Source organism: Euprymna scolopes, chromosome 26 (genome assembly GCF_053919585.1).
Source record: "Euprymna scolopes isolate OS-2025 chromosome 26, ASM5391958v1, whole genome shotgun sequence".
Lineage (NCBI taxonomy): Eukaryota > Metazoa > Mollusca > Cephalopoda > Sepiida > Sepiolidae > Euprymna > Euprymna scolopes.
Genome location: NC_136507.1, coordinates 106,371,548 through 106,398,533, shown reverse-complemented (window position 1 = coordinate 106,398,533; position 26,986 = coordinate 106,371,548). Strand labels below are relative to the sequence as shown.

At 38.0% G+C, this 26,986-nt stretch overlaps 1 protein-coding gene and 1 pseudogene across 1 annotated transcript in view; one reads left to right on the top strand and one right to left on the bottom strand.

Moving 5' to 3' along the window:
- The window catches only part of LOC145248345 (uncharacterized), a 126,842-nt gene extending 116,046 nt beyond the window's left edge, over positions 1–10,796 (bottom strand). Inside the window, exon 1 of the mRNA XM_080110260.1 lies at positions 10,034–10,796. Coding sequence (XP_079966386.1) covers positions 10,034–10,672 — 639 coding nt within the window. The 5' untranslated portion in view covers positions 10,673–10,796. The remainder of the gene's footprint in view (positions 1–10,033) is intronic.
- A 15,821-nt stretch (positions 10,797–26,617) lies between these two features.
- LOC145248391 (5S ribosomal RNA) lies at positions 26,618–26,735 on the top strand (annotated as a pseudogene).
- The last annotated feature ends 251 nt before the right edge of the window (positions 26,736–26,986 follow it).

Below are 26,986 nucleotides of genomic sequence, written 5' to 3'. Positions count from 1 at the left end.
ATTTTTGGAACATGGGGATGGAAACTACGTGATTACTTTGTACGTTATGTGTATTGTTTCTTGACTATATCCAGCTGATCCTTATATCAAATATTAACTGATAAAAATAACCCGAAGTTCGTTTTAAGGTGTTGAAATATTTTAAATTACATAATTTTTTAAATGTTTCCGTCGAAGAGTACGAAATTTCGAAAATAGTTTTCAATGATGGTTTCCGTTTCATTTTGTTCGATTGCATTTGTTGTGATAATTTGTTACTGATTTTTACAAAGCTAAAACAGCTGTGGGGATTAATCTATATAAACAATGTTTATGTCGGTCAAGTCATCCACTGAAAAGACGTGAAAACTCGGTTTATCCTGCATTAACTACTACGAATGCACGACAAGCACTGTTTCCTTTGGCTACAGTGGTTCTGATGTTTGTTTAAGTCGACAGATCGATTTTTTAAAATGTCGTTTTAAGCAAAAACTTAATTGCCATGTCGTAAGTAAAAACTTAATTGCCAGGTCGTAAGTAAAAACTTAATTGTCATGTCGAATATGTATATAAAAATTACGAAACTTCGTCGAGTAGGAAATTATTTATAGTTGTAATTTTTACATAAATTGGGGTAAATGGCATTTTTCCCAGATGTGAACACCTTGAAGATTCCGAATACAGGGGACATCCTTAACTCCCTTTTCGTCACTTTAATGGTGACATTTTGTTTTAACCAATAGACTTTATTTTTTATTAAAAACACAATAGCAGTTGTTGGTTCTCTACTCCATGAATTTTCGTAATTTTTTGGATATTTTTTTTTTTTTTTAAATTCAATTTTCACCCCAAACAAGGCACAGTGCCACTTTGAAGCAGGGGGCTACTATCAGGGACTTAATTAGCGGGGTCATTATGAAGGGAGTAGAAAGATGTTTGTTAACATTACACTTGAACTTCTGCATATCATTGCAGTCGGGAAAGCAGAATCCCGGAAGGGAGTTCAAAAGACCCGCAGTTCTGGGGAAGAAACTATTGGAGTAAAAGGCTTTCTTGCACCTAGGGATCTCTACTGTAAAGGGATGAGACTTGGTAGCTTGCCGGGTTTGTCGGGGGTAGTTACGTCGGGGAGGTACAAGTGTTTGCAGTTCGTCAGAGCATTCACCATTAAAGTATTTGTAGAACAGGCAGAGGAATGCAACATCTCGTCGATGGGACAGAGGCTGAAGCCTAGATGACAGTTCAGGACCTATCAGGTTGGCGACTCTCTTTTGAACCCTGTCCAGGAGCGAGAGACAAGCAGCAGATGCACCAGCCCAGATGTGACAACAGTACTCCATACATGGGCGAATAGTTGCCTTATAGAGGTATAGGATACTGTCAGGCGTAAGTAGTTTTCTAGCACGGTAGAGGGAGCCAACCTTCCTTGCAGCAGCCTTGGCAATGCTCTCAATGTATCTATTCCAGTTCATATTCCCTGTAAACGTTAGGCCGAGGAGTTTAAAAGAAATACTTTCAGGTAATGTGTTCTTGGCCATTGCTATTGGTGGTAGAGAAAGTTTCTTGTAGTTATTGAAGGAAACAAGCTTAGTCTTAGCAACATTGAATGTGACCAACCATTTTGGTCCCCATTCCACTACGGATTGGAGGTCATCCTCTAGTGTTTCTGCCATTTCCTTGGATATGTGTTCATTTGTTTTCCCCTCATATCTGTTATAGAGAGTGGTGTTATCGGCAAATATACCCATCTCCAAAACAATTTTATCAGGGAGGTCGTTTATAAATATCAGGAATAATAGAGGTCCAAGGATAGACCCCTGAGGTACTCCCACATTTATGTCATATTGTTTAGATGTACGACCGTCGAGGACAACTTGGATTTTTCTATTACTTAAGAAGGATTTAATTACATTATGAATTCTTCCAGTGATTCCATATGATCTAATTTTCCTTAGAAGACCATCGTGCCATATCCTGTCAAAAGCCTTAGATATATCGAGGGCCACCGCTCTACCCTCCCCTGTTTTATCCAATGAACGGTATATACGTTCAGAAACTACAGTTAAGATATCTGCTGTTGAATATATTACTATTTTCGACATGCCAGTTAAATAAACACTGTTGTTTTGAGTTAAAGCCACTTTTTCTTTTTTTTTTTTTAAATCGATCTGTCGACTTTATTTTTAACTAGCGGGGGTACCCGGCGTTGCCCGAGTGTTTGTTTCCGGGACAGGGGAGGGGGGAGTTTTAAAAAAATGTTATGGTAGGTAAGTAGGAAGGATCAAACCCGGAGTCATGAGTAAAAGTAGGAAAATAAAGTGTGAAAAAAAAAACATCTGCAACGTTAACAGTTCGGCCACCAAGAAAAGTCCATTCCAGTTGTTTAGGAAAAAAAAAAAAAAAAAAAAAAAACGACTACGGTAGGTCGGCGCGAACGTGAAAATATAATGTGAATTGTCCAGCACGCTAACCACTACGCCACAGAGCACTGCAGCTTAGTTTAGTGATTTTAAATAACTTCACATGAAAGAACTACGAAGCCAAACCGGTGTTCTCTTCTCAACTGTTCCTTGTGAACGATCCCCAAACGGTGTTAAGTGGTGGCAGGGGGAGGAGGAATTTATTAGAGAGAAAATATTTTACCACTTCCATTGATCTTAACCGATTTTGGCCGTGACTTCTCAGCAGAAAAAGTATAGAAATCTAAGATTATCGAGGAATTTGAGAAATAATAAGCCTATAACACACCTCAGATATTGTTCTGCCGTTTGTGCATATTATATTTGCATGAAATATCTTGATTTTTAATCCTATTAAGGTCAAAATCCGACGGGAAAAAATAAGTTCATTTTATTTATATAGAGACAAGCACCGAATAAGTTATTTGCCAGCACCCCCCCCCTTTTTTTTTTTTTCAACCAAATTATTTATATGTTAAATTTTATTACGGTTATCATATGTTTATTGTCGAAAATAACTATTATTTTTGTTAAGGTAATGTTTTAAAACCTTTATAAAATTATAGAATGTAAATATCTTCAAAACATACAATATTTTACATACATGAGGATTATTTGTTATTTTTAAAGCAAAATCATTTTCTATCCAACTTCTAAAGTGCAAAGTATTAGGATTTTTTTTACACATTAAAATAGTTGGCGAATCTGAAGAATCTTGCCCCCACTCTTGTTATTTTATTTTCGTCTTTTTTTTTTTTTTTTTAATTTTTTTCATTACAAAAACATGACGGCCAAAAACAGTCCCATCAAAGAGCGTAAAAAAGGCCAATCTGTCAAACCTTAGAAAGACCAAATTTTGAAAGCAATATGGCGGCCTCGAATGTCGTACATTTAGTCTAACAAAAATGAAAAAAATAATAAAAATTAAATTTTTTTCTGATTTTATTTCAGCCTTTGGTTCTAATAATGTGTTTTATATAAAAATAGTTTTTATAAGTTATCCAAAAATGGCTATTTTTATGAATATCTTTAACTAATTTTACATATTTAAAGCGTGTATTTCTCAATATAAAATGTATATTTCTCAATAGATTTTAACTCAAAAAGTTTCCTCATAATATTTAACAAAATTTTAAATGCCTACGCAGAATTTTTTTTCGCAATAACCTCACACCGTGATTTAGCGACTGTAGAAGTGTAAGCCACTTTGAGCTTCAGATGGTTCGCTGTTACACACAAGTCCTGGTAGGTGACTTGTTTGTAGTAGACAGTTCCACAGAACAAAATATTCTTACAAATCCTGGTAGGTGACTTGTTTGTAGTAGATAGTTCCACAGAACAAAATATTCTTACCGTGTCGAAACCCGGGAAAGAACATGTGAAATTGCTCCAGAAAAGGTTTAATATTTATGAAGCAATTCTGGTTTCTGATTGGTTTGTAGCAGAACGTGAATTAATTTGATTCGTCCGTTCTTAGCAGCATCGTTTATAAATAGAATCGTCCGACTGTGTGGGATCATACCCCATTATCACTCCAAAATATTGCAACAGCGACATTGCCGAAAATTTTTTGAGTAAGCAAAAAGGGACTTTCTCACGTCACCATTTTGAAAGAAAATAAGGGCAGATAAGCCTTGTTTCCTGACTAGGGCAATGAATGTGGTCCCCCACATCCACCTCATTCCCTTCCCCTTAACCTGAGCATCTCGGGGGTGCTTGTTTAGCATGTATGCTAACATGATTGGACTAGGCCACTCTAGTCTGAAAGGTTTAAGGGTATCGGTTTGACAGTTGCTGGCTGCTGTTTCCGACTGACAGTACAGGAGCCCTAACTCTTTGGTAGTGCTTAGAGAAGCTGCTCTATCATCAGTTGAAGAATATCAGGATGTTGGTAGTGCCATGTTGCACATTGGAAAGGGACCCTGCACTCATCTCTGGTGGGCATTCCCAAGGCCACATTCCTGTGGATGAGGAGTTGGCTGATGGTCTACTTGTATTCCATGATGGTGGCTATGCACATCCGCTTTGTCTAGCACCTCTCATCATAAATCTGAGACTATGAAAAAAAATGAAATAACAGCTCAATCCAAAATAACATTCAAACCAGACATACACTCAAACAACAATTCGTCTCATCCCTTGAGGCTTGTATTTACAGATATCCATGGACTTAGAACTAACTTAGACGAGGTAGAATCATTTCTCCTAGCAAACTTCCCGGATATCTTAGCACTGAGTGAAACTAATTTGTACTCCTCCATCCCCTTTAACATCTTTAATATGTCTGGTTATCTTCCACTTTGGTGTAAGGACTCTGACAGACACATGCACGGGCTTGTAAAGTATATTCGTAATACCCTCCCCCATGACTAAGGAATCTAAACTAGAATCAGATGAGCAGGCCTTCATGTGCTTTTAACTTTACAACGTAACACAAGTTACCTATATTTTCTTTATCGCTCTCCCTCGACCCAGGACTGTACTCTAATCAATCATGTCTCTGACAGATGTAGCACTCTCCCTTGACACTAGTGCTCAAAGACATATTTGGTGACCTTAACGCCAACCACAATACTTGGCTTATCTTCTCTAACTACATAGACACAGCTGGTAACATCATCCATAACTTTTCTATATCCCATTCCTTGACACAGACAGTAACATTCCCGACCAACAAACGTCACTTCTGGATCTATTTCTGACAACAGTTCCTGAGGATTGTGTAACAAATGCCCATTACCCACTCGGGGATGCTGATCACGCTGTGATAATGATAGACATCACTCTGAACTCTCGACCTCAAGTTGAAGAACAATTACTCAAAACGACAAGGTATTACAATAAAGCTGACTAGGATGCCATTAGAGATCACATCAGAGATGCCCCATGAGGAAATACCTTTCTCTTCCTGCGAAAGAGTGCGCAAACGAGACCATTGAATGGTTCAAAGCAGCAGTTGAAGTACATGTTCCCACATGAAAGTTCTGTACTAAACTCCACTCTCCCCAATGGTTTACTTCTACTTGTGCAGCTGCTGCTGCTCAGAGGCAACATGCATTCAGCAGATTTATCGGGCATAAGTCCAGTACAAACAGACAAAAGTTTATAGAAGCTAGAAGTAATTGTAAGAAAGAAGTAGTGACAGGCTAAGAGCGAATATATCAAAACTACCAAAAAACGCATCGAAGCACAGAAATTAGACCTCGTGATTTCTGGGAAATCTATAACAGTAACAAATAAGCAATCAACAATTCCCCAACTATCCAACAATCATCTGGTTGTTTGCACGGCAACTGTCGGGTATATAGTTAGAAAAGAAAGAAAAAAAAAAAAAAACCTACCGGGCGTATCTGCATCGCTCTTTGGGAAAGCAGGAAAGGATGGTTAGCTCATTTATATACACGAAGGCCATCTTGGGAAGGCAGGGCATGATGGGAGAAGCTAATTTTTTTCCTGTCTCTTCCTTTTTTTTTCTAGATAGGAGGATATAAAAGCTGGAAAAAATTCCTTGGAAGGCACAAAAAGAAAAGAGTCGTGAACATCTTCTCTTGGAAAGAATTTTGTGTTGCTAACATTCAGATTATGTGGTGTGATATTGGTGGTAAGAGGCCAGGTGTGGTCGATTGGAAAAGAAGAGGGCAGAAACGTGCTGTTGGGAGAGCGATTCATATCGATTAGACTGGACAATGTTATATTAAAATCATTTATTAATGTTCGATAACAGGACCCTGAATTAAATTAAAGAAGAGGGTAGAAACGTGCTGTTGTCGAGCGAGTGACTCACTCATTCCCGAACCCCAGAACTGAATCCTGATTGCAACCTTAGAGCAACCAAGAAAGCTAACATGCTTGCCTGTCAGTTTGCCTCAAACTCTACTTTGAACTCAGCAAACCACTCCCTTCTTGATTTTCCTTTGCGAACTGAAACCACACTAGATGATCTGAAAATTACCCCTTCTTAAGTACATGATACCATAAAAACCCTACACGCCTCAAAAGCATGTGGACCTGATCTCATCCTGGCTGTGCTATTAAAAAAAAAATGTTCCACTGAGGTTGCTCCAGTTCTCTCCAAACTTTTCAACAAATGCCTTAAAGAATCTTGCTTTCTTGACTGCTGGAAGATTGCTTCTTTGGTACTAGTGTATAAGAATTCTGTCGAAAGAATATACTCATTAAATTATCACCCCATTAGCCTCCTCCCTCTTTTTGCCAAAATATTTGAGTCCATAATTAATCAAGCTCTAGTCCATCAAACAGATGCTAATCTTCTTTTCGATCATCAATACGAATTTAGGCAAGCCCATTTTACTGCAGATATTCTAACTAATCTCTAAACGTATATACCATGCACTGGATAAGGCCGAGGAGTGAAGGGCAGTAGCCCTAGATATATATTAAAGGCAATTGACAGGGTATCCGATGGTATTACTGGGCGAATACTTAACATAAATAAATCCTTAAATAGCAGAAAAATCCCGGTTGTTGGTGTATCTCAAGGGTTGATCCTTGGACCTTTATTATTCCTGATATTCATAAATGATCTCCCTGATTAAATTGTCTCGGAGATGGGTATACTTGTTGACGACATCACGCTTTATAAAAGGCACAAGGAGAAAACAAATGAACGCATATCTAAGTAAATGGCAGAAACCCTAGGAGAAGACCTCCAGTCCATAGTGGAATGGGGTCAAAAGTGGATGGTAACGTTCAATGCTGTAAAGACTAAGCTCGTTTCCTTTAATAATTACAAGAAACCTTCTTAACCATCAGTAGCTATGATTAAAGATACATTAACTGAAAGTACTTCGTTCAAACTCCTCGGCTTAACGTTCACAGGAAACGAGCTGGAATAGATACATTGAGAGCATTGCCAAGACCGCTGTGAGGAAGCTGGGCCGTCTCCACCATGCTAGAAAGTTACTTATGCCTGAATGTATCCTGTACCTCTATAAGGCCACCGTTCGCACATGTATGGAGTATTGTTGTCACATTTGGGCTGGTGCATCTGCTACTAGTTTCTCACCCCTGGACAGGGTTCAAAAGAGAGTTGCGAACCGGATAGGTCCTGAACTCTCATCTAAGCTTCAGCCTCTATCCCATCGATGAAATGTTGCATCCCTCTGCCTGTTTTACAAGTATTTTAATAGTGGGCTCTGACGAACTACAAACACTTGTACCCCCTTGACATAAATACTCCCGACAAACCAGACAAGCAGCAAAGTCCCACCCCTTCACAATAGAGATCCCTAGATGCAAGAAAGCCTTCTACTCCATTAGTTTCTTCCACAGAACTGCTAGACTTTGGAATTCCCTTCCGGGTTCCTGCTTTCCCAATTGTACTGACATGCAGTGTAATGGGAACAGACATCTTACTGCTCAACTCCCTTTATAGTATCCCTGCAAATTATGTCCCTAATAGTAGCCCCCTACATCAAAGTGGCATTGTGCTTTGTTTGGGGTGAAAATGTAATTTTTTTTTTTTTTTTTTACAAGGTGGTCACCACTTATCAAGGCCCGGAAGCCACTCAGGGATAAGGGTTATTGTAAGTACAGTACGTTAGTGTGGATATTTAAAGTGTCTCCTTAAGGGGGCGGTTCATCAGGAATTTGTTTACGTTGGACTTGAAGACATCCAAGTTGTAGTCAGGAGGGAAGCAGGCAGACGAAACAGAGTTCCACAGGCGTGCACTCGTGCAGTTCTAAGAAAGAAGCTTTGTTCATGGAATCTACGTTTTGATTTAGGCATAGATAAAGAGTGGGGAAAGTTTTTGACAGTGGATTCAGCTAGACGGGTGTTTTTTGTAAAAGATTGGCGAGGGGGGACCAGAGATTGGAGTTCAGACGAGCACCTGCCATGGAAATAACGATATAATTAAAAAAAAAATTAATTTTTAATAAAAAAAAAATCCACCTTGTAATGCCAACGATTTCACATAAATCGCTTTAAAAATGATATTTTGATATTAAAATAAATCTACTTGATCAATTTACATAATTTTTGGAATATGATATTTTCGTTCCGAGATGTATATCGTACAATGATTTTTCTGTAGTTTTTTTTTTTTTTTTTTTTTTTTTTTTAAGTTGGGTTGAATTCTAAATAAGAACCTCAGATCGATTAATAATAAAAAATAAATAAATAAATGTTTTTTTTTTTTGTTTTTTTTTAAGTCATGGAGCCGTGAAAAATACACAAACATCTGTAAAATTATCACATAATTTTATTAATCCAGAGATGAAAAATACGAAGAATTCAGAGATAACACACGTGCGCGTAAAAGTGCAAATTTGACAATTCCGCCGACCAGGTCCGATATGAAAAATACAGCGGAGTATGAATTTATTTATTCATTTTTTTAATATACAAACGTTGATCAGGTGCAGTCAATATAATATTTGTCTATTAATCATTTCTTCCTGAAACCACACAAACGACCAATAGTTTATAGTTCAGAAAGCACGTTTATATTATAAAAAAGCCAATAATTAAACGAAGCGAAACGCTCGCACGTAATCAACTATTGACAGTTAATATAATTAACTATTGACAGTTAGAATCATGCAAACTTTTAAAACAAATTTGTTAACTTAGAAGTGAAAAGGTAAGTTAAAAACCTGAGTTATATAACAATAACTGCATTTAGCTGGCGTTGTCCGGGTGGAAGGCTAAACAATTTAGGGCATTTCTATAATACCCACCTCCCCACAAAAAAAAAAAAAGTGAAATTTCAAGCATATAATCATGTATAGAATTATATTTAAATGGAATTAAACAAAAAACTATGTTTAAGTTTTTATTTTATTAATATTTAAATAACACAATTAATGGTAAATAAAATAAAAAGTATGTGTTTATCAAAATTAGGCGAGAGACACATATGTCTGATAGTTATATTCACACATAGAAAGTGTTGTTAGTCAGAAATAAATCCGGGTACAGAATACGGACCGTGCTGAAATCAGAAATTTAGAAATCCATTCTTAACATGGGGGGGGGGGGCATTTTGTAACAATTCTGTACTTTCATATAACACTTTCAGGTTCCAGTGCACTTATTGAACCGCGCTGAAATAAAATTATTTAGAAAGCCATTCTTAACATGGGGAGAGGAGAGTGTATTCACTTAACAATTCAATAATAATAAAAAGATGTATAACTTTAAAATACTATTTAAAAATCGCGCGGGTCAATAAGTGCACAAATACCCAATTTAATAAACAAAAGATACCGTAGAAATTGAATTTAACTTAAAAATCCTATCTAAAAAAAAAAAATAAATAAATAAATAAATAAAAAAAAAATAGCATTGTACATATTCTGCAGAAATACCAAAGGGTTCGTTTTATAGTAAAACAAACCCATAAATCGATTTTATTCAGAATCCCCCCCCCCACCTCATACAAGTCATATGGCCACTTAGATGCAAACAACTACTATTTTGGGATCGTGTCTAACAAGGGATTGTGGGGAGTTAAGTAGCGAGATGTCTATTACAGGGAAACAAGGGAGGGGGATTCCCAAAGTCTAGCAGTCCAAGAGAAGTCTTAGAGTAGAAGGCTTTCCGGCATTTAGAACTTTTATTTTTTACTTACTTGATGTAACGTGAGATGAAGTATTTCCGAAGTTGTAACACTTTCACTCTTTGCTATACCCTTGCTATCGTTCGGCTCGCCATTATCGTCATCCATTAGAGTCTCCATTTCCATGTCTGAAGATTCCGAATCCTGGATGAATATACGCGAAACGACGCCGAGTTGTTTTTTACATTCGTTCACAAAAACCAGACCAAGGCTTTCTTCTCCTTCGTCTTCTTCAGCCTCACCTCCGACTACTTCAACATCGACTTCACTTTTCGCTACTGCCTCCGACTTCGCCCTTTCTTCCGTGCTCGTTGCATTCTTTTTGCGCTCCGCTTCGCCCCAATTCTCGTCGTAGTTTAAAAAGTGACAAGTCGAGGCCCTCCTCCCCAGCGACCTCTCTACACGATCACGTTTCAGTGGGTCAGCGCTGGAAACTCGTTTTTGAACCACAGTTTTATCGTTGCAAGTGCGAGCCGCGTCGCTTGCAAATTCATCCTTCGGCGCACTTTTCCGCCTTGTGTCCGAATAATCAACCTTGCTGTCTTGCTCCGGGTGAACCACATTTCTTTCTATTAAGGATTTCGATATATTTTTCTTGGGTATCCACTTTGGGTTAACCCCATCCTGAAGCAAGGGTCCGACTTGGGACATAGTTCTGAAAATTAAAATCAATCAAATAAAATTTGATTTAGTTTTTTTTTTTTTTTTTTTTTTTTTTTTTGTCTTTAGTCACAGCAAGTAAAATGTTCCTTGCCACTGACCAGACATCATGTTTGGACAGATAGGTAAAAAAAGAAGAAAGTTTGTTGTCCGTTACTAATAACAACACAGTAAATATCGATATGCGCCACTGGGTGCACCGCTCGAGCCATTGTTTCGACCAACCAAACAATAATTACAGCACATTTTGTTATCACCATGTTCGGGATGGGAGGGGGATACCACTATGTTGTTTTCATGGGCATTTATTAGAATAGCCAACAAAACTGGATAAGTTGTGCGTGTATGTGCGTGTGTTGCAACTTATCTCCAAAAAAGTTTTTTTACTTAAAAATAAAAGTAGTAGATACTAGACTGTCCAGGTTAGAACGGAAAGAAAAAAAAAACGTGGTGGTCTCATAAGAGCCAACGTCTAGTCTAGATATTTTTTTTAGTCATGCCCCCCCCCCCCAACAAGGCATATTGCCACTTGGACGTAATAGGATACTGTTTGAGACAATGTATTGAAGTGATGGATAAGATATTGATTTACATTACATTTAAATTTCTACATATCAGTAAAGTCAAAGAAGCAGGTAACAAGAAGGAATTCCAAAGTCTAGTAGTCCGAAGCTATAAGACTAGAAGGCTTTCGGCATCTAGTAACCTCAACAGTGAAGGGGTGGGATTCTGTTGGTAAACAGGTTTGTCAGGGATATACATCGAAGGGGCATAAGTGCAATAAGTTCATCAGAGCACATTCCATTAAAATACTTGTAAAACAGGCACAAGGCGCAACATTGCGGCGATGGGACAGGAATTGGAGCTTGGTTGACAGTGTAGGAGGACCTATAAGGTTGCAGACTCTTTTTGAATCCTGTCCAAGTGGGGAAACTAGTGGAAGATGCATCAGCCCAAATGTAACAACAGTACTCCATGCATGGGCGAATGATGGCTTTGTAGAGGGACAGGTACTCTCAGGTGTGAGTAATTTTCTAGCAAGATGGATGGAACCCAGACAAGAACTCATAGTAATTTCAAGGTGCAATGGTTCTTCACCGAAGAAAGAAGTAAGCAAAACATTATGTAAAAAAGGGAACATTCAAAAGAAACATGGCAAAAAAAAGGGACTTTGTCAGTAGGTGCTGGACAAAAGGAGTAAATTAAAGATTGTCTCTTACAAGTGATTTTATTATTTGTATTGAACTATGTAGCACAATATTACTTTCTGAGTATTTATTAGTATTTATTAATTTATCTCATTTGGATCAGTTTATATTTAAAATACAAATAACGTGATTTTTCATAGAAATGTTGATAATCTGATATTTGCTGCGTGTTATTGGGTTTTTTGAATTACTATCCAGAAAAAATATCAGATAGGCACTGTCTATCGCCCGGCTACCATACTCCTTCTTTGTCTATTAACCAGGCGTAGAGGTCGAACCACTGGGAGTCAACAGAAACACTTGGTGGTCAATCTTGTTTCCTGACTAGGGCGATGAACGCCGTTTTCCCCCACACCCGACACATGCCAACCCTTAAACTGGGCACTTAGGAGTGCTTGAATACCGTAATGCCAGTGCAAGCAGATTGGGTTGACCATCATCTGATGGGTTGAGGGTACCGGATAGACAGTTCCTGGCTGCTGTTCCCGACTGGTAGTACAGGATCCTAACTCTTTGGTAGTGCTTAGAGGAGCTGCTCCATCAACAGTTGTATAATATCAGGATGTTTGTAGTGCCGTGTCGCGTATGGAAAGGGACCCTGCACTCATCCCCGGTGGGCTATCCTGAAGCCACAACCCTAGTAGATGGAGGGACAGCTTATGATCTGCTTGTGTTGCATATCTTGTATTCTGCATAACCACTTGCTCAGCACCCCTTACCTAAACTGAAATTCTTAAAAATAAAAACGACAGTACATTAAAAAATTCTGCTAAAACCAGGCCAAAACTCAAACAAAAACAACCTGCCTTCTCCCTTGAGGCTCACATTTACGAACATCCGTGGGCTTAGAATTAATTTAAATGATGTTGAAGCATTTCTCCTAACAAACACACCGGATATCTTAGCAGACTAACCTACACTCCTCCATCCCCCCTAACTACTTTAACATGCCTGGATACCTCCCACTCTGCCGTAAGGACTCTGACAGACATATGCATAGGCTTGGAGTCTACATTCGAAACACCCTCCCCGTGACTAAAGAAACTAAACTAGAACCAGACGATCAAGCTTTTATGTGCTTTAGACTTAACATGCAACAAAACATTAGTTACTTTTATTTTCTCTACCGCTCTCTCTCGACCCAGGACTGTACCCTAATAAACAAAGTCTCTGAGAGCATAGATACAGCACTTTCCCTCGACACTAGCACACAAGTGCATGTATTTGGTGACTTTAATGTCCACCACAGCAAGTTGCTTGGATTTTCTACTTACACAGACGCAGCTGGTACCACAACACGTAACTTCTCTATATCTCATTCCCTATCACAGATGGTTACATTTCCAACCCGTTTCCCAGACCAGCAAGAACAACATGCATCACTTCTAGACCTGTTTCTGACCACAGTTCCCGATGACTGTGTAACGAATGCCCACAGCCCCTTGGGAACGCCGATCATGCAGTGGTAATGGTTGAAATCGCCCTAAACTCTAGAGCCAAAACTGAAGAGCCACTGCTCAAAACAACGAGATATTATAAAAAGGGACCTTATCAGGGACATTCCATGGCAAAATATCTTTTCACTTCCTGCTGAACATTGCGCAAATGAGACCACTGAATGGTTCAAAGCGGCAATTGAAGCACATGTTCCCACACGCAAATTCTATAGCAAACCCCAATCTCCCCAATGGTTCACTTCAACTTGTGCAGCTGCCATAGCACAAAGGCAGCATGCATACCGCAAATTTAACCGACATAAGTTCAGTTCAACAGACAGAAGTATACAGAAGCCAGAAATAACCGTAAGAAAGAAATAGCGACAGCTAAGAGAGAATTTACTGAAACCACCCAAAAACGCATCGAAGCAGAGAAATTAGGAACCCGAGACTTCTGGAAAATCTACAACAGTGTAGTAAATAATGGGCAATCAACAATTCCCCCACTATCCAACAATCATGAGGTTGTTTGCTCAGCAACTGAGAAAGCTAACATGCTTGCCAAACGGTTTGCCTCAAACTCCACACTGGACTCTGCTAACCACTCCCTCCCTAACTTTCCTTTGCAGACAGACGCCACACTAGACAATCTGAAAATCACTCCTGCTCAGGTGCATGCTATCATAAAAAACCTTGACACTGCAAAAGCATGTGGACCTGATCTCATCCCGGCTGTGTTATTAAAAAAGTGCACCGCCGAAGTAGCTCCAGTTCTCTCCAAACTTTGCAACAAATGCCTTAATAAATTTTGCTTTCCTGCTGCTGGAAAACTACTTCTGTAGTACCAGTTTTCAAGAATTCTGGCAAAAGAACTGACCCAGTAAATTATCGCCCCATTAGCCTCCTCCCACTATTTGCCAAAATATTTGAGTCCATAATTAACCAAGCTCTAGTCCATCACCTTACAGATGCTAAACTTCTGACTGACCAACAATATGGATTTAGGCAAGCCCGTTCCACATCAGATATCCTAACTGTAATCTCAGAACGTATATACCAGTTACCAGTCACTGGACAAAGCAGGGGAGGGTAGAGCGGTAGCTCTAGATATATCTAAGGCTTTTGACAGGGTATGGCATGAGGGTCTTCTCAAGAAAATCAGATCATACGGCATCACTGGAAGAATACATAACATAATTAGATCCTTCTCAGATAAGAGAAAAATCCAGGTTGTCCTTGACAATCGTACGTCTAAACAATATGATATAAATGTGGGAGTGCCTCAGGGGTCTATTCTTGGACCTTTGTTATTCCTAATATTCATAAATGACCTCCCTGACAAAATTGTCTGTGAGATGGGTATATATGCTGACAACACCACGCTCTATAACAGACACGACAGGAAAACAAATGAACACATATCTAAAGAAATGGCAGAAACACTAGAGGATGACCTCCGATCCGTAATGGAATGGGGACAAAAATGGATGTTCACCTTCAATGCTGCCAAGACTAAACTTGTTTCCTTCAATAATTACAAGAAACCTTCCCTACCACCAATAGCAATGGCCAATGACTCTTTATCTGAAAATACATCTTTTAAACTCCTCGGCCTAACATTCACAGGAAACATGAGTTGGAACAATTACATTGAGAACATTGCCAGGACCGCTGCGAAGAAGGTGGGTTCTCTCTACCGTGCTAGAAAGCTACTAACGCTCGAAAGTATCCTATACCTCTATAAGGCAACCATTCGTCCATGTATGGAGTATTTTTGTCATATTTGGGCTGGTGCATCTGCCACTAGTCTCTCGCTACTAGATAAGGTTCAAAAGAGAGTCGCCAATCTGATAGGTCCTGAACTGTCAGCTAAACTTCAGCCTCTGTCCCATCGACGAAATATTGCATTCCTCTGCCTATTCTGCAAGTACTGTGAATGCTCTGACGAACTGCAAGCACTTGTGCCCCCTCGACATAAATACCCCTGACAAACCCGACAAGCAGCTAAATCCCACCTCTTCACAAAGATCCCTAGATGCAAGAGAGCCTTCTACTCCAGTAGTTTCTTCCCCAGAACAGCTAGACTTTGGAATTCCCTTCCGGGTCCCCGCTTCCCCGACTGTACTGACATGCAGAAGTTCAAGTGTAATGTGAACCAACATCTTGCTGCCAAACTCCCTACACAGTACCCTTGATGCTTATGTCCCTGATAGTAGCCCCCTACAACAAAGTGGCAATGTGCCTTGTTTGGGGTGAAAATGTAATAAAAAAAAAAAATCAGCTTTATAAAAACATATTTGTTAATTAAATATTTTCTTATTCCAAAGAATTTTCACGTGTCACGCTAGATATATATTGATATTTCCTTGTTATTTAGTGAAATGCTCACAGAGAGACTCGACGTTACCCAGGATTAAATTCGAAATTGGTGAAATGGCCATTTTTCAATAAAATCGATTTATTACCTGCCCCAGTCGGCGACTCAGCATGGTGCACAGGAAAGCAAGCTTCATATGCCCCCCTCCAGTGATTTAGTCCATAATACATTGTAGTCTACATTGCTCTGTAAAGAATTTATGATTGATTTTATAAAATTAATTTTTATATAATGGCTTGAATTAAAGTTTAAAATGCAAAAGTCAAGTATCATGGTTCAATTGTGTTCTAAACAGAAACATTCGTTTCAAACACGTCTCTATCTTAAGAACTTACTTTTGCTTGTGCATTGATAAAACTTCTATGATGACCTTGTGAGGTTAGGCTGTATAAAGGTGTTCATTTTTCTTCTTTAATCGGATTTTTTGAATTATCGATTTTTTGAATTATCGATTTTTTGAATTATCGATTTTTTGAATTATCGATTTTTGAATTATCGATTTTTTGAATTATCGATTTTTTGAATTATCGATTTTTGATTCTAAAACAAAACCTATCTAAGAACACTCCCAGACGCATAGAGTACATTTGTGTGAAATTTCATAAAAATCGATCCAGCCGTTTTTTCAGAGTCAATAGGAAACACACACACACACACACACGCACGCACGCATGCACGCACGCATGCACACACACACACACACTCACACACACACAAACACACACACACTTTGACTTTTATATGTAGAGATAATTCAGTATATCGCTATTTATAGAAAGTTAGGTATTGTATATATATTAGGTATTTCTATGTATAGGATTCACGTCTAAATAATTTAACTGATCATCAGGATAAGGTGCAGCAAACTAAGTATTATGGTATCTGTTCGACACAAAGTTAGAAATTAATAGAGATTAGTCACCACTCTACTAGATATACCCGCACTTTTTCTCGGAAACTACTAAGTTGATCTGACTGGAATTTTGTATAGACTTTAATTGTGATAAGCTGCAGTGAACTACGTATCGTGGTATCCGTTTGATGCACTGCTAGAGATTAATAGCATTTAGTATTTAATGCAAAGGTGAGCCGAAATCTAACCATGCCCAATCGTCAATTTAGCATAAAACACTGATTCTAAGTCAATGAGCTATAACTTTTGCGACAATTGTGCATAAAACCAGACCCTACTTTTCAAACATGGCGACAGGTCTGTCAGTTGAGGTATGGAAGCTCAAAATGGATACAATACTCCCGCTATTCTTCAAAACTGCTTACTTATATATTTGGGCAAAATATCAAGATTTTTTTTTTTTTGTTAATATATCTTTTTTTTGTTAATATATATTTTTTTTGTTAACATATTTTTTTTGTTAATATATTATTTTGTTAATATATATTTTGTTAATATATTTTTTTTGTTAATATATTTTTTCTGACATATTTATTTTATTTTTTTTTCAAATGTACCCATACGGTAATGGTGCATAAAACAAGACCCTACTTTTCAAATATGGCGGCTGGTCTGTCAATTGAGGTATGGAAGCTCAAAATGGATACAATATTTCCGCTATTCTTCAAAACTGATTACTTTTGGGCAAAATATTAAGATATTTTTGTTGATATATTTTTTATAAGATATTTACTTTTTTTATATAAAATATAGTTACGTTTTCTTTTTTAAATGTACTATATTTAAATATACTTTATTTACATATACTTTATGCAAACCTGGGAAGTCTATTACGATCGTCGCCGACCGAAAAAAATACTATTGTTATAGTTAACTATATTTTACGTTTAATTTTTTTACCCCCTTATAATAAAAATATATATCAATTGATTTTGCGTTTTTAATCGCATAGGAATATCTAAACAGTTTGACAAAATATAAACACAGTTATTTGAAAAACATATGCGAGTAAAAAACACAAAAATTGATTAAGAAAATTTACGTATTTTTGTATATTTTTATGATAAGGGTGGTGGGGGTAAAAAATAAATGAGAAATATAATTAACTATAAACGTGTTTTTTTTTTAATCGGCGACGATCGTAATAGACTTGTTCAGGACAAGATATATATATCCTAATCCCGTTACAAAAGTAAACAATGAAACGAATGGAATGAAGGAAACAAAGACTCAATTGCTGGATAAAATAAACGTGTCGTTTATTTACTGTTGAAAAATGAATGTTTTAGGTATAACACGTGTTCATGTCCGCGTTCGGGTGTAACCATCGTTTGTTGCGGGACTGGTGGTGTAGAAAGAAAAGGAAATGTGTGTTCATCTCACGTTTGGGTCACTATCGTTTGTTCGCGCATGGAAAGAGAATTGAGTAATGTAGTGGAAATGGGAATGATAGCCCAGCGTGTAGACAAAGACAAAGATAGAGGGTTGACATCAGTAAAGCTGTGCGCCATGTTAGCAGTTAGCTACGCGGAGGTGTTCTCCGGCACAAGTTGTAGATAGATAGAGAGAGAAAGAGTGAGAATGTCAATCCAGTTCATGGAGAAAGAGAGCGTATAAGGTGTACGTACTGTTTGTTAGCTTTTTGCCCCACATAGTAGCAAGTGGCGTTAGGCGCGCCTGCCAAAACGGTGGCGGCTGGTGCGCCGACCACTCGGCTTGGAAAGCGAGTCGGAAAAGAAAGAAGCTGCTTATTGCTCTTAGTTGTTTCCGGTGGTCTTTTGCGCATGTGTGGATTTCCTTTGAAAAGGGAAGTGACGTTGTCCATGTGTGCGTACGTGTGCGCCCGTTAGCGTGTGTGTGTATACATGTGAATGTGAGTGTATATACGCGAACGTGAATATATGTACGTGTGTGGACGTGCGCACGTATGTTTGTGTGCGCGTATGTATATGACAAGTAATATAGCTTGAGATGTGAACGCGTGTTTTTGTGTGAGACTAGAAAAGGCTCGCGCAGACTGCACAGGTTTACATAAAGTATATGTAAGTAAAGTATATTTAAATATAGTGCATTTAATAAAGAAAACGTAACTATATTTTAAAAAATAAACGTAAATATGTTATTAAAAATATATTAACAGAAATATCTTAATATTTTGCCCAAAAGTAATCAGTTTTGAAGAATATTGTATCCATTCTGTGCTTCCATAACTCAATTGACAGCCCAGCCGCCATGTTTGAAACTTAGGGTCTGCTTTTATGCACCATTACCGTGTGGGTGCGTGTGAGGACACTTCTCAACCTATATACTCAACTGATTTTAAACCTACAGATTTGAAATTTGGTATATAGGATGTTCAAACATGTGGAAAACTTTTTAATCAGTTTTCATCCGGAAAAAATGCTATTAAAGATTCAAAAATGAAAAATGGTACATGGGGGGGGGGGGTATCGGATTTTTATCTGTTTGCTAACTGTTCCCCGGATGCGCATGCGTGAATGGTTCACATGACACATTCATTATGATAAAAATAAGTAGGTTTGAAAATACTTTTTAAAGATCGTGTCAAGCAGGCCTAATGGTTATCGTACTTGACTCACTGTCTTTAGGTTTTGGTTTTGATCTCAGCCCGAGTATTTTCTTTTTTTCTTTACTTACAAGAAGTGAAGGGTTTTTAAAAAAAAAAAACATAATACTCGCATACATATGTCTCGGTTTCTGTATGAAGTAAAATATAATATTTATGCGTATTTTATATAATAATCTCCAAATTCTCTCAAAGAAATCTCAATATTGCTCATTTGCATATTTATTGATTTAAGTTTCTAATTAATTAATATTCTGTAATATACATCTGTAATTTGTGTTGCCAATTTTTTCTAGTTATGTAAGAGTGTTATTAACAATACTATTATTACAACTGTTGATAAAATTAATTCAAGAGATTTTATCAAAAAAAGGATAGTGTTTTAAAACCTTTTTAAGAATTTAATTTCCATAGGAGATAATTTACATGAAAACTTCCAGCATTTGTCAAATATTGCTGAGAGATGAAGAACAGCTACTACACTTTGAATTATTTATTTGCAGAAAATCTTACAACTAATTATGCACATCATCATCATGATGATGGGCTCCTTGCCCGGACCAATGTGACTCTTCCTCTTCAGAGTTTCCTATCTTCCATCAACTGCCTCAGATCTTCAGGTTCACAGTTGGCGTCGTGTGCTATTTGCTGGATGTACGTGGATCTAGGTCGTCCTTTGCTTGCGCATCCGTATCGTGGAGTCCATAGCAATGCATCATTCACCAATTCATGCTTGCTCCTCAGAAAATAACCAGCAAATCGTAGGCGTCTTTTCCTGATGGTATTAGATATGGCAGGTAGGTTGCCATAAAGTTGCTGCTTCATGTGATGATTTTGCCAAGATATATTTTATATTGTTCGTAGCATACGGGTGTTTGTGTTGTCTAGTTTTCTTTCCAATCTTTGGTTAGAAATAATTAAAAAAAAGCCTATCTTACTCTTAACTAGAATCATTTCAGCCACCACAATACTACATTTACACTAGGGAGCCGATACTAATGATGTTAAGTTGAATGGAAATTTTATTCTTCATAAATATACATAATATATATAAAGATGGAATGAAACGAAGAGTGGGGAAAAAACAAAAAACAAAACTATTTCGTTAGTACCCCCCCCCCTCCACCTTTTCTAAATAATAGACCACTGACTGTGTACCGGTTTGTTCAAGAATGAAAACAAGTGAGTCAATTTCTAAATAGGAGTGGGATCTAAATGAGAGAGGATTTGAAAAGTAGGTTGTGTCCTTCCAAGATAAATGCAATTTGGGAGAGGCTAAGGAGAAAAATTCATAGAAAGGGTGTAGATAATTCATTCACTTGACTAGTTTAGAGACTAAACTTACTCAAAAGGCTGGCATCTAACTGGACCAGGAAACGGGTGTGCTCAGGCAGTTAATATATACTCATACTTGACTTCTTTTCATACACATAAGCTTGTACTTGTATCTAACTTTTTTCAAAACCCAAGAAATGTGATATTTTTGTATTACATCTGATCTTGACCTTCAGCTGGTGCTTGAAGAACGTGATCAGATCCTGATCAGCAAAACATTCAACCACCTGGTCATTTTTAAGCTGTAACGTTCACACCATTATTTGTGCTACAACCAGGATTACGAAAAACACCACCTGTCTTTCCCATGGCAGCCTAACATTGTCGATTACATAGGATAGGTTTAGCTTCAGAGGAAACTCAGAGTCTATATGAACTGTCACCTCGTTGACATACTCCCAGAACCACTGGAGTTTGAGGCATTGGCAGAAAGCATGATTAGTTGTTTCTTCTTTGAATGCATAACAGCAGGGACACTTGAGCGAATCCTCCATTCAAGAACTGTTTTGTATGGCATGGAGAGGTAACACGTTCTGGGTCAATTGCCAGGTCAGGTAGAACTCAAAACTGTTGCCTCATACTTGGTACCCAACTTCATTTGGAGCAGATCTTATCCTTTGAGTACCCAAACCACTTCACAAATGGATCATCATTGATATTTTTTCCGACATGACCCAGTGTCATTTAATCTCTATTAAAATGAAAATCTTTTTTTTTTTGCCTAAATTAGGTAAAAAAAAAAGAAAAAGATTTTAAACGGCCTTTAAGAATATGAAAGAAGAAATCTTGAAATAAAGAATAAAATTAAACATTTTAGAGTGGGGGATCACTTTCCTATATAAATTTAATGTAAAATATAAATTTAACGTAAAATGAGCACCCACTTCTTGGCCACCTACTGTTCAACGAGACATGTCACCCCTAGCATTTTTTCAAGTTTGGTGACTGAGGCGAGGGTGGGGGGGCAAAAAATGACATCTTCAATTTTTGGGGAGTTATGGGTGAGGGGGAGAGAGAATTACATTAGAAACATAAAATGACGATATGTTTGATTTAAATTTTTTTAAATTAATTTTTGGTAAATGTGGTCTGGTAGACCAACACACAAGTTACCTTAAATAATTTGTTTTCTAGGGGTTTTCGGGTGTGCCGAAAACGAATATCGCATTCAAAATTTGGGCCGACTAGTAGTTTTCATGATATTGCAAACATACTTTTCTGTATGTTTCATGTAGTGAACGTTACGGCCATATTTGTTTATGCCGCGTGCAGAAACGGGAGGGGGAAACGACATAATGAAATTACAAGATAATGAGGAGTTGACCTTTTTTTTATTATCAAAAATAATCGAAAAAAGGAAAATAATAAATAAATAAAATGAAACAATAAAAAAATATAGGTAATTGTGACATTTTTTTTTTTACATGGAAGTCACCACTTATCAAGGCCCAGAAGCCACTTGGGGATAAGGGTTATTGCATGTGCAGTAATCAATGGGATAGTATCGTAGTAATAGTTAGTATTGGAGATTTGATAAAGTGTCTTACTTAATCAGGAATTTGTTTATGTTGGACTTGAAGACATCCAAGTTGTAGTCAGGTGGAAAACAGGCAGATGGCGTGCACTTCTAAGAAAGAAGCTTTGTTCATGGAATCCGCGTTTTGATTTAGGCACAGATATAGAGTGGGGGAAATTTTTCACAGTGGATTCAGTTAGATGGGTGTTTTTCGTGAAAAATTGGCGAGGGGGGACCAGAGATTGGAGTTCAGACGAGCACTGGCCATGGAAATAACAATAAAACAAGGATAGGCTAGCAACGTCTCTTCTGTGGGAGAGAGGTTGCAGGGTAGAGAAAAGGGCGTCCCCCACTAAGCCACAAAGTCTATTTTGTATTCTGTCAAGGCAGGATAGGCTGTTTTTAGGAGCTCCTGCCAAGATATGGCAACAGTATTCCATCCTTGGACGTACTTGGCTTTTATATAGATAGAGAATTGCATCAGTAGTGAGATATCTTCTGGAGCGGTAGAAGGATCCCACCATCTTTCCAGCGACCTTGGCAACAGACTTGATGTACGTGTTCCATTTCAGATCAGGAGTAAAGGTCAAACCCAGAAGCTTGTCAAAACTCGGGGCCTCACCCAGACGAGAGCCATCCATCACAATTGATGCCAGATGGGGATCAGAGTGTTGATGATGTAAGGATAGGAGTTTGGTTTTGGATGCATTAAAGGTAACCAGCCACATCTTCCCCCACTGAACCATGTGCTGGAGATCAGAGGAGAGAGAATCAGAGAGAACTTTGTCATTTACAGCCTTTGATGTGTTGCCGTAGATGGTCGTGTCATCAGCATAGATGTCAACGTATGATTTAAGTATGTGTTTAGGGAGGTCATTGATGTAGATCAGGAAGAGAGTTGGGCCCAGGATTGACCCCTGAGGGACTCCAGCATTTATATTGCAGGCCTCCGATTTTTGTCCATCTACCACTACTCTTATGAGCCTATCGGAGAGAAATGATTTAATGATTGAGAAAACATTTCCAGTTATACCGTAGCTGGAAATCTTGTGAAGTAGACCCTTATGCCATACCTTGTCGAAGGCCTTCGATATGTCAAGAGCAATTGGCCTAGAAAGGAAGCCTTTGTCAAGATATTCACTAAAAGTAACCAGCCACCTCTTCCCCCACTGTACGATGTGCTTAAGATCAGAGGAGAGAGAATCAGAGAACTTTGTCATTTACAGCCTTAGATGTGTTTCCATAGATGTTCGTGTCATCAGCATAGATGTCAACGAATGATTTAAGTGTGAGATTTGGGAGATCATTGATGCTCAAGATCAGAGGAAAGAGAATCAGAGAGAATTTGGTCACTTACGGTCCTTGATAGATGGTAGTGTTGTCAACATAAATGTCTACGAATGATCTAAGGATGCGATTTGGAAGATCATTGATGTAGATCAGGAAGAGAGTTGGGCCCAGGATGGACCTCTGAGGGACTCCAGCATTAATACTGAGGGCCTCTGATTTCTGCCCATCAACTACTACTCTTATGAGCCTATCAGAGAGAAATGATTTAATGATTGAGAAAACATTTCCAGTTATACCATAGCTGGAAATCTTGTGTAGTAGGCCCTTATGCCATACCTTATCGAAGGCCTTTGATATGTCAAGAGCAATTGTCCTAGAAAGGAAGCCTTTGTCATGAGATTCGCTAATCCTATGAGATATAACCGTTATCACATCTGCTGTAGATCTGGCAGAATGGAAACCATATTGCATGTCACTAAGAAGATTGTTTCTGCTGAGGTGGTTGACTACTTCTCTATTTAATATAGATTCCAGCAACTTGCTCATGACACACAGGAGACTTATTATTCTGTACTCAGTGGGAGATGACTTATCACCTGAATTCTTAAATACAGAGCATACTGATGAGGTTTTCATGGGTGTTGGGAAGCACTTCTCCTTAAGGCAACGCTTAAACAGTTTTGTAAGTATGGGGTCAAGTCCTGTTTGAAGCTTTTTGAACACTATAATTGGAATGCCGTCAAGGCCAGTTGCTTTATTGGAATCAAGGTTCTTGATTAAACCAACACAAAATCTTCCTTAAAAACTTGTTTTCTAGCGGTTTTCGGGTGTACTAAAAACGAATATCGCATTTAAAACTTTCTGGGAATAAGTAATTTTCTAGATATTAAGTAATGTAATTAATTCTTTGTTATATGTGGTGGCTATTGTTTTACGGGCAAGCGCACGCATATTTTTGCCGCGCACACATACAACAATGGCCACCACATATAACAAAGAATTACATTGCTTAATATCTGTAAAACTGCTTATTTGCAGAAAACTTTAAATGCGATATTCGTTTTCAGCATACCCAAAAACCCCTAGAAAAAAAGTTTTTTAAGGTAGGTTTTGTGTTGGTTTACCAGGCCATTTTTTTTATTGTTTTATTTATTTATTTAGTATTTTTTTTTCAGTTATTTTTAATAAAAAAAAGATCAACTCCTCATTATCTTGTAATTTCATTACGTCGTCCCCCTCCCCGTTTCTGCATGTGATATAAACAAATATGGCCGCCACATTATATTACTACATGAAACATGTATAAATTATGTTTGCAACATCGTGACAACAAGTTGCCGGCCTCAATTTTAAATGTGATATTCATTTTCAGCACACCCGAAAACTCTTAAAAAGCAAGTTTTTAAAGGTGGGTTGTGTGTTAGTCTACCAGGTCACATTTACCAGAAATTAATTCAATTTATCGTCTTATTTTATGTTTCCAATTTAATTTTCTTCCAAAAAAATTTTTATGAAATTTATCGTTATTGTTTGTTTCAAAATGGAATTCTCTCTTCCCCCCCCAATTTGAATTTGTCATGTTTTGCCCCCCCCCTCCCTCAATCACCAAACTTTAAAAAATGCTAGGGGTGACATGTCTTGTTGAACGTTAGGTGGCCATGAAATGAGTGCTCATTTTACATTGAATTTATATTGGAAAATGATCTCCCACTCTAAAACATTAAATTTCTATTTTTAAGATTTCTTCTTTCATATTTCATATTATTTTTAAAGGCTGTTTAAACAAATTAAACAGAAAAAAAAGTAAATTTTCATTTTTTGTAGGGGTTAAACGACACTGGATCATGTCGTAAAATAATACCTCATCATCTACCCTCACTAGAAGACTGAAAAAGGTTATTAGAATGAGGAAGCTTTTTGAGCACGGCTCAGCACTCTCTGAAGAACTACGATGCGCCTCTCAGCCGATGATAGTCCTTAACCGAATGGTCAAGAATGAGATCAGGAAAGAAGCTATCGATCACAAAGTTCCAGGCAGATTTCGCTTTCAAAGCTGGACTCAGAAAGACTAGTCTTTCTGCATTTAGATGACGTGTCAAGTCTAGCACCTTAAAGCCTCCCTCATACAGATGTTGATGACAGACCTGTATATGCACCCAGTTCCTCTTTCTGTCCTTCTGTTTCTGAAGTGGCATGGGAGAATCAAGCAAAAAATGGTCAATTTGTAAAGGATGAGAAGAAAGACATGTGGTGCACGCCTTAAAATCAAGTGTTAATCGATGCTTGGACCTTCTATCTCAGGTCAAGTTTGGAAACCCCGGCTTGAACCACATGCTGAGGATTTGAACCAGGACATCTGTCTAGCAGAAGGAGACAAATGGAGAGTGGAGCAGGTGCCAGTGTGATAGCAAGACTTCAGAGAGGATGGAATAAGTTAAGGAAATTTGTGTCATTACTAACCAGCAGAGTGTTACCATTGTTAAGCAAGGGAAGAAACTATCAGGCACGTGCCTGCAATGCGATGACGTATGGAAGTAAAACATTGCCAGTAGAGGTTGAGGATATGTGTTGCATGGAGAGAAATGATATGAGAATGTTACCATGGATGTGTAATATGAGTCTTAAAGGCAGGCCAAGTGTATCGTAGCTGTTAATCTTTTTCAACAGCGTCATTATATTTTAATACTCGTCATTAAGTTTTAATACTTTTAGAGTTTCGAAACATAAATTCATATTAAGTACAAAATGATAGTGTTTTTTTTTTTTTTTAAATCTTTTTAAACTTTATAAACGAAGTCGCCGCCACCGCCGTCGCTACTCCCGCCGCCACACCCACCTTGTGAAACGTTGGTTTTTGTTACTCACGAATTTTATTGAATGACTGAAAAAAAGAAAAAGAAAAGGATTTATTAGGTCAAATTACTTGCAAACTAAAGAACTTGCATGGGAGTTATTTAGCAATAACCGCGTTGTTTTCTATGAATTTTATCACGAGTTTTAGTTTATTTTTAGCAGTAATGTGAACAAACGCAATATCCGATTTGCCGAAAAGTATGAACGACAATGACATCACCCTATTGACGATGAGCTGACATTATTCACGATTGAATAAGGAACTATGTCCTTTTTTTTTTCACCGTGCTCGTAACATCAAATTACTATCCCCCACCCTTTTTAACTGCCCCTTTATCGTTTCACCACCTAATAAAGTCGGAAGAAACAGAAATTTGGGGAAAACTCGCCTGTACATATGGTTTAGAGAGGTTTTATGCGTGAGTACGGCATAATCACATTTAACACACCGGTTCCCGTTAGATCACCGAGGTTAAGCAACGATGAGCCTGGTCAGTACCAAATGGGTGACCATTTGGGACTTCCAGGTGCTGTATGTGCTCTCTGCTTATCTCGGCATTGTTTCCAGTCGTCCTGGACTTTTCCTTGCCACTGGACTCAAACAGTGCCGATTCAGGAGAGGTGTGGTTAGAGATTGCGCAACCCTTGCCTCACAATTACACACGCAGCTGCCCCTACAGGGGGTATCCTTTGTCTTTCGAGACTGGACGGAGGCATCGAAGAAGCATCGAGCGAGCACTGATTCGCAATTTCCGATCTCAAATGTGGCGGACATTTTTTTTAAATAGGC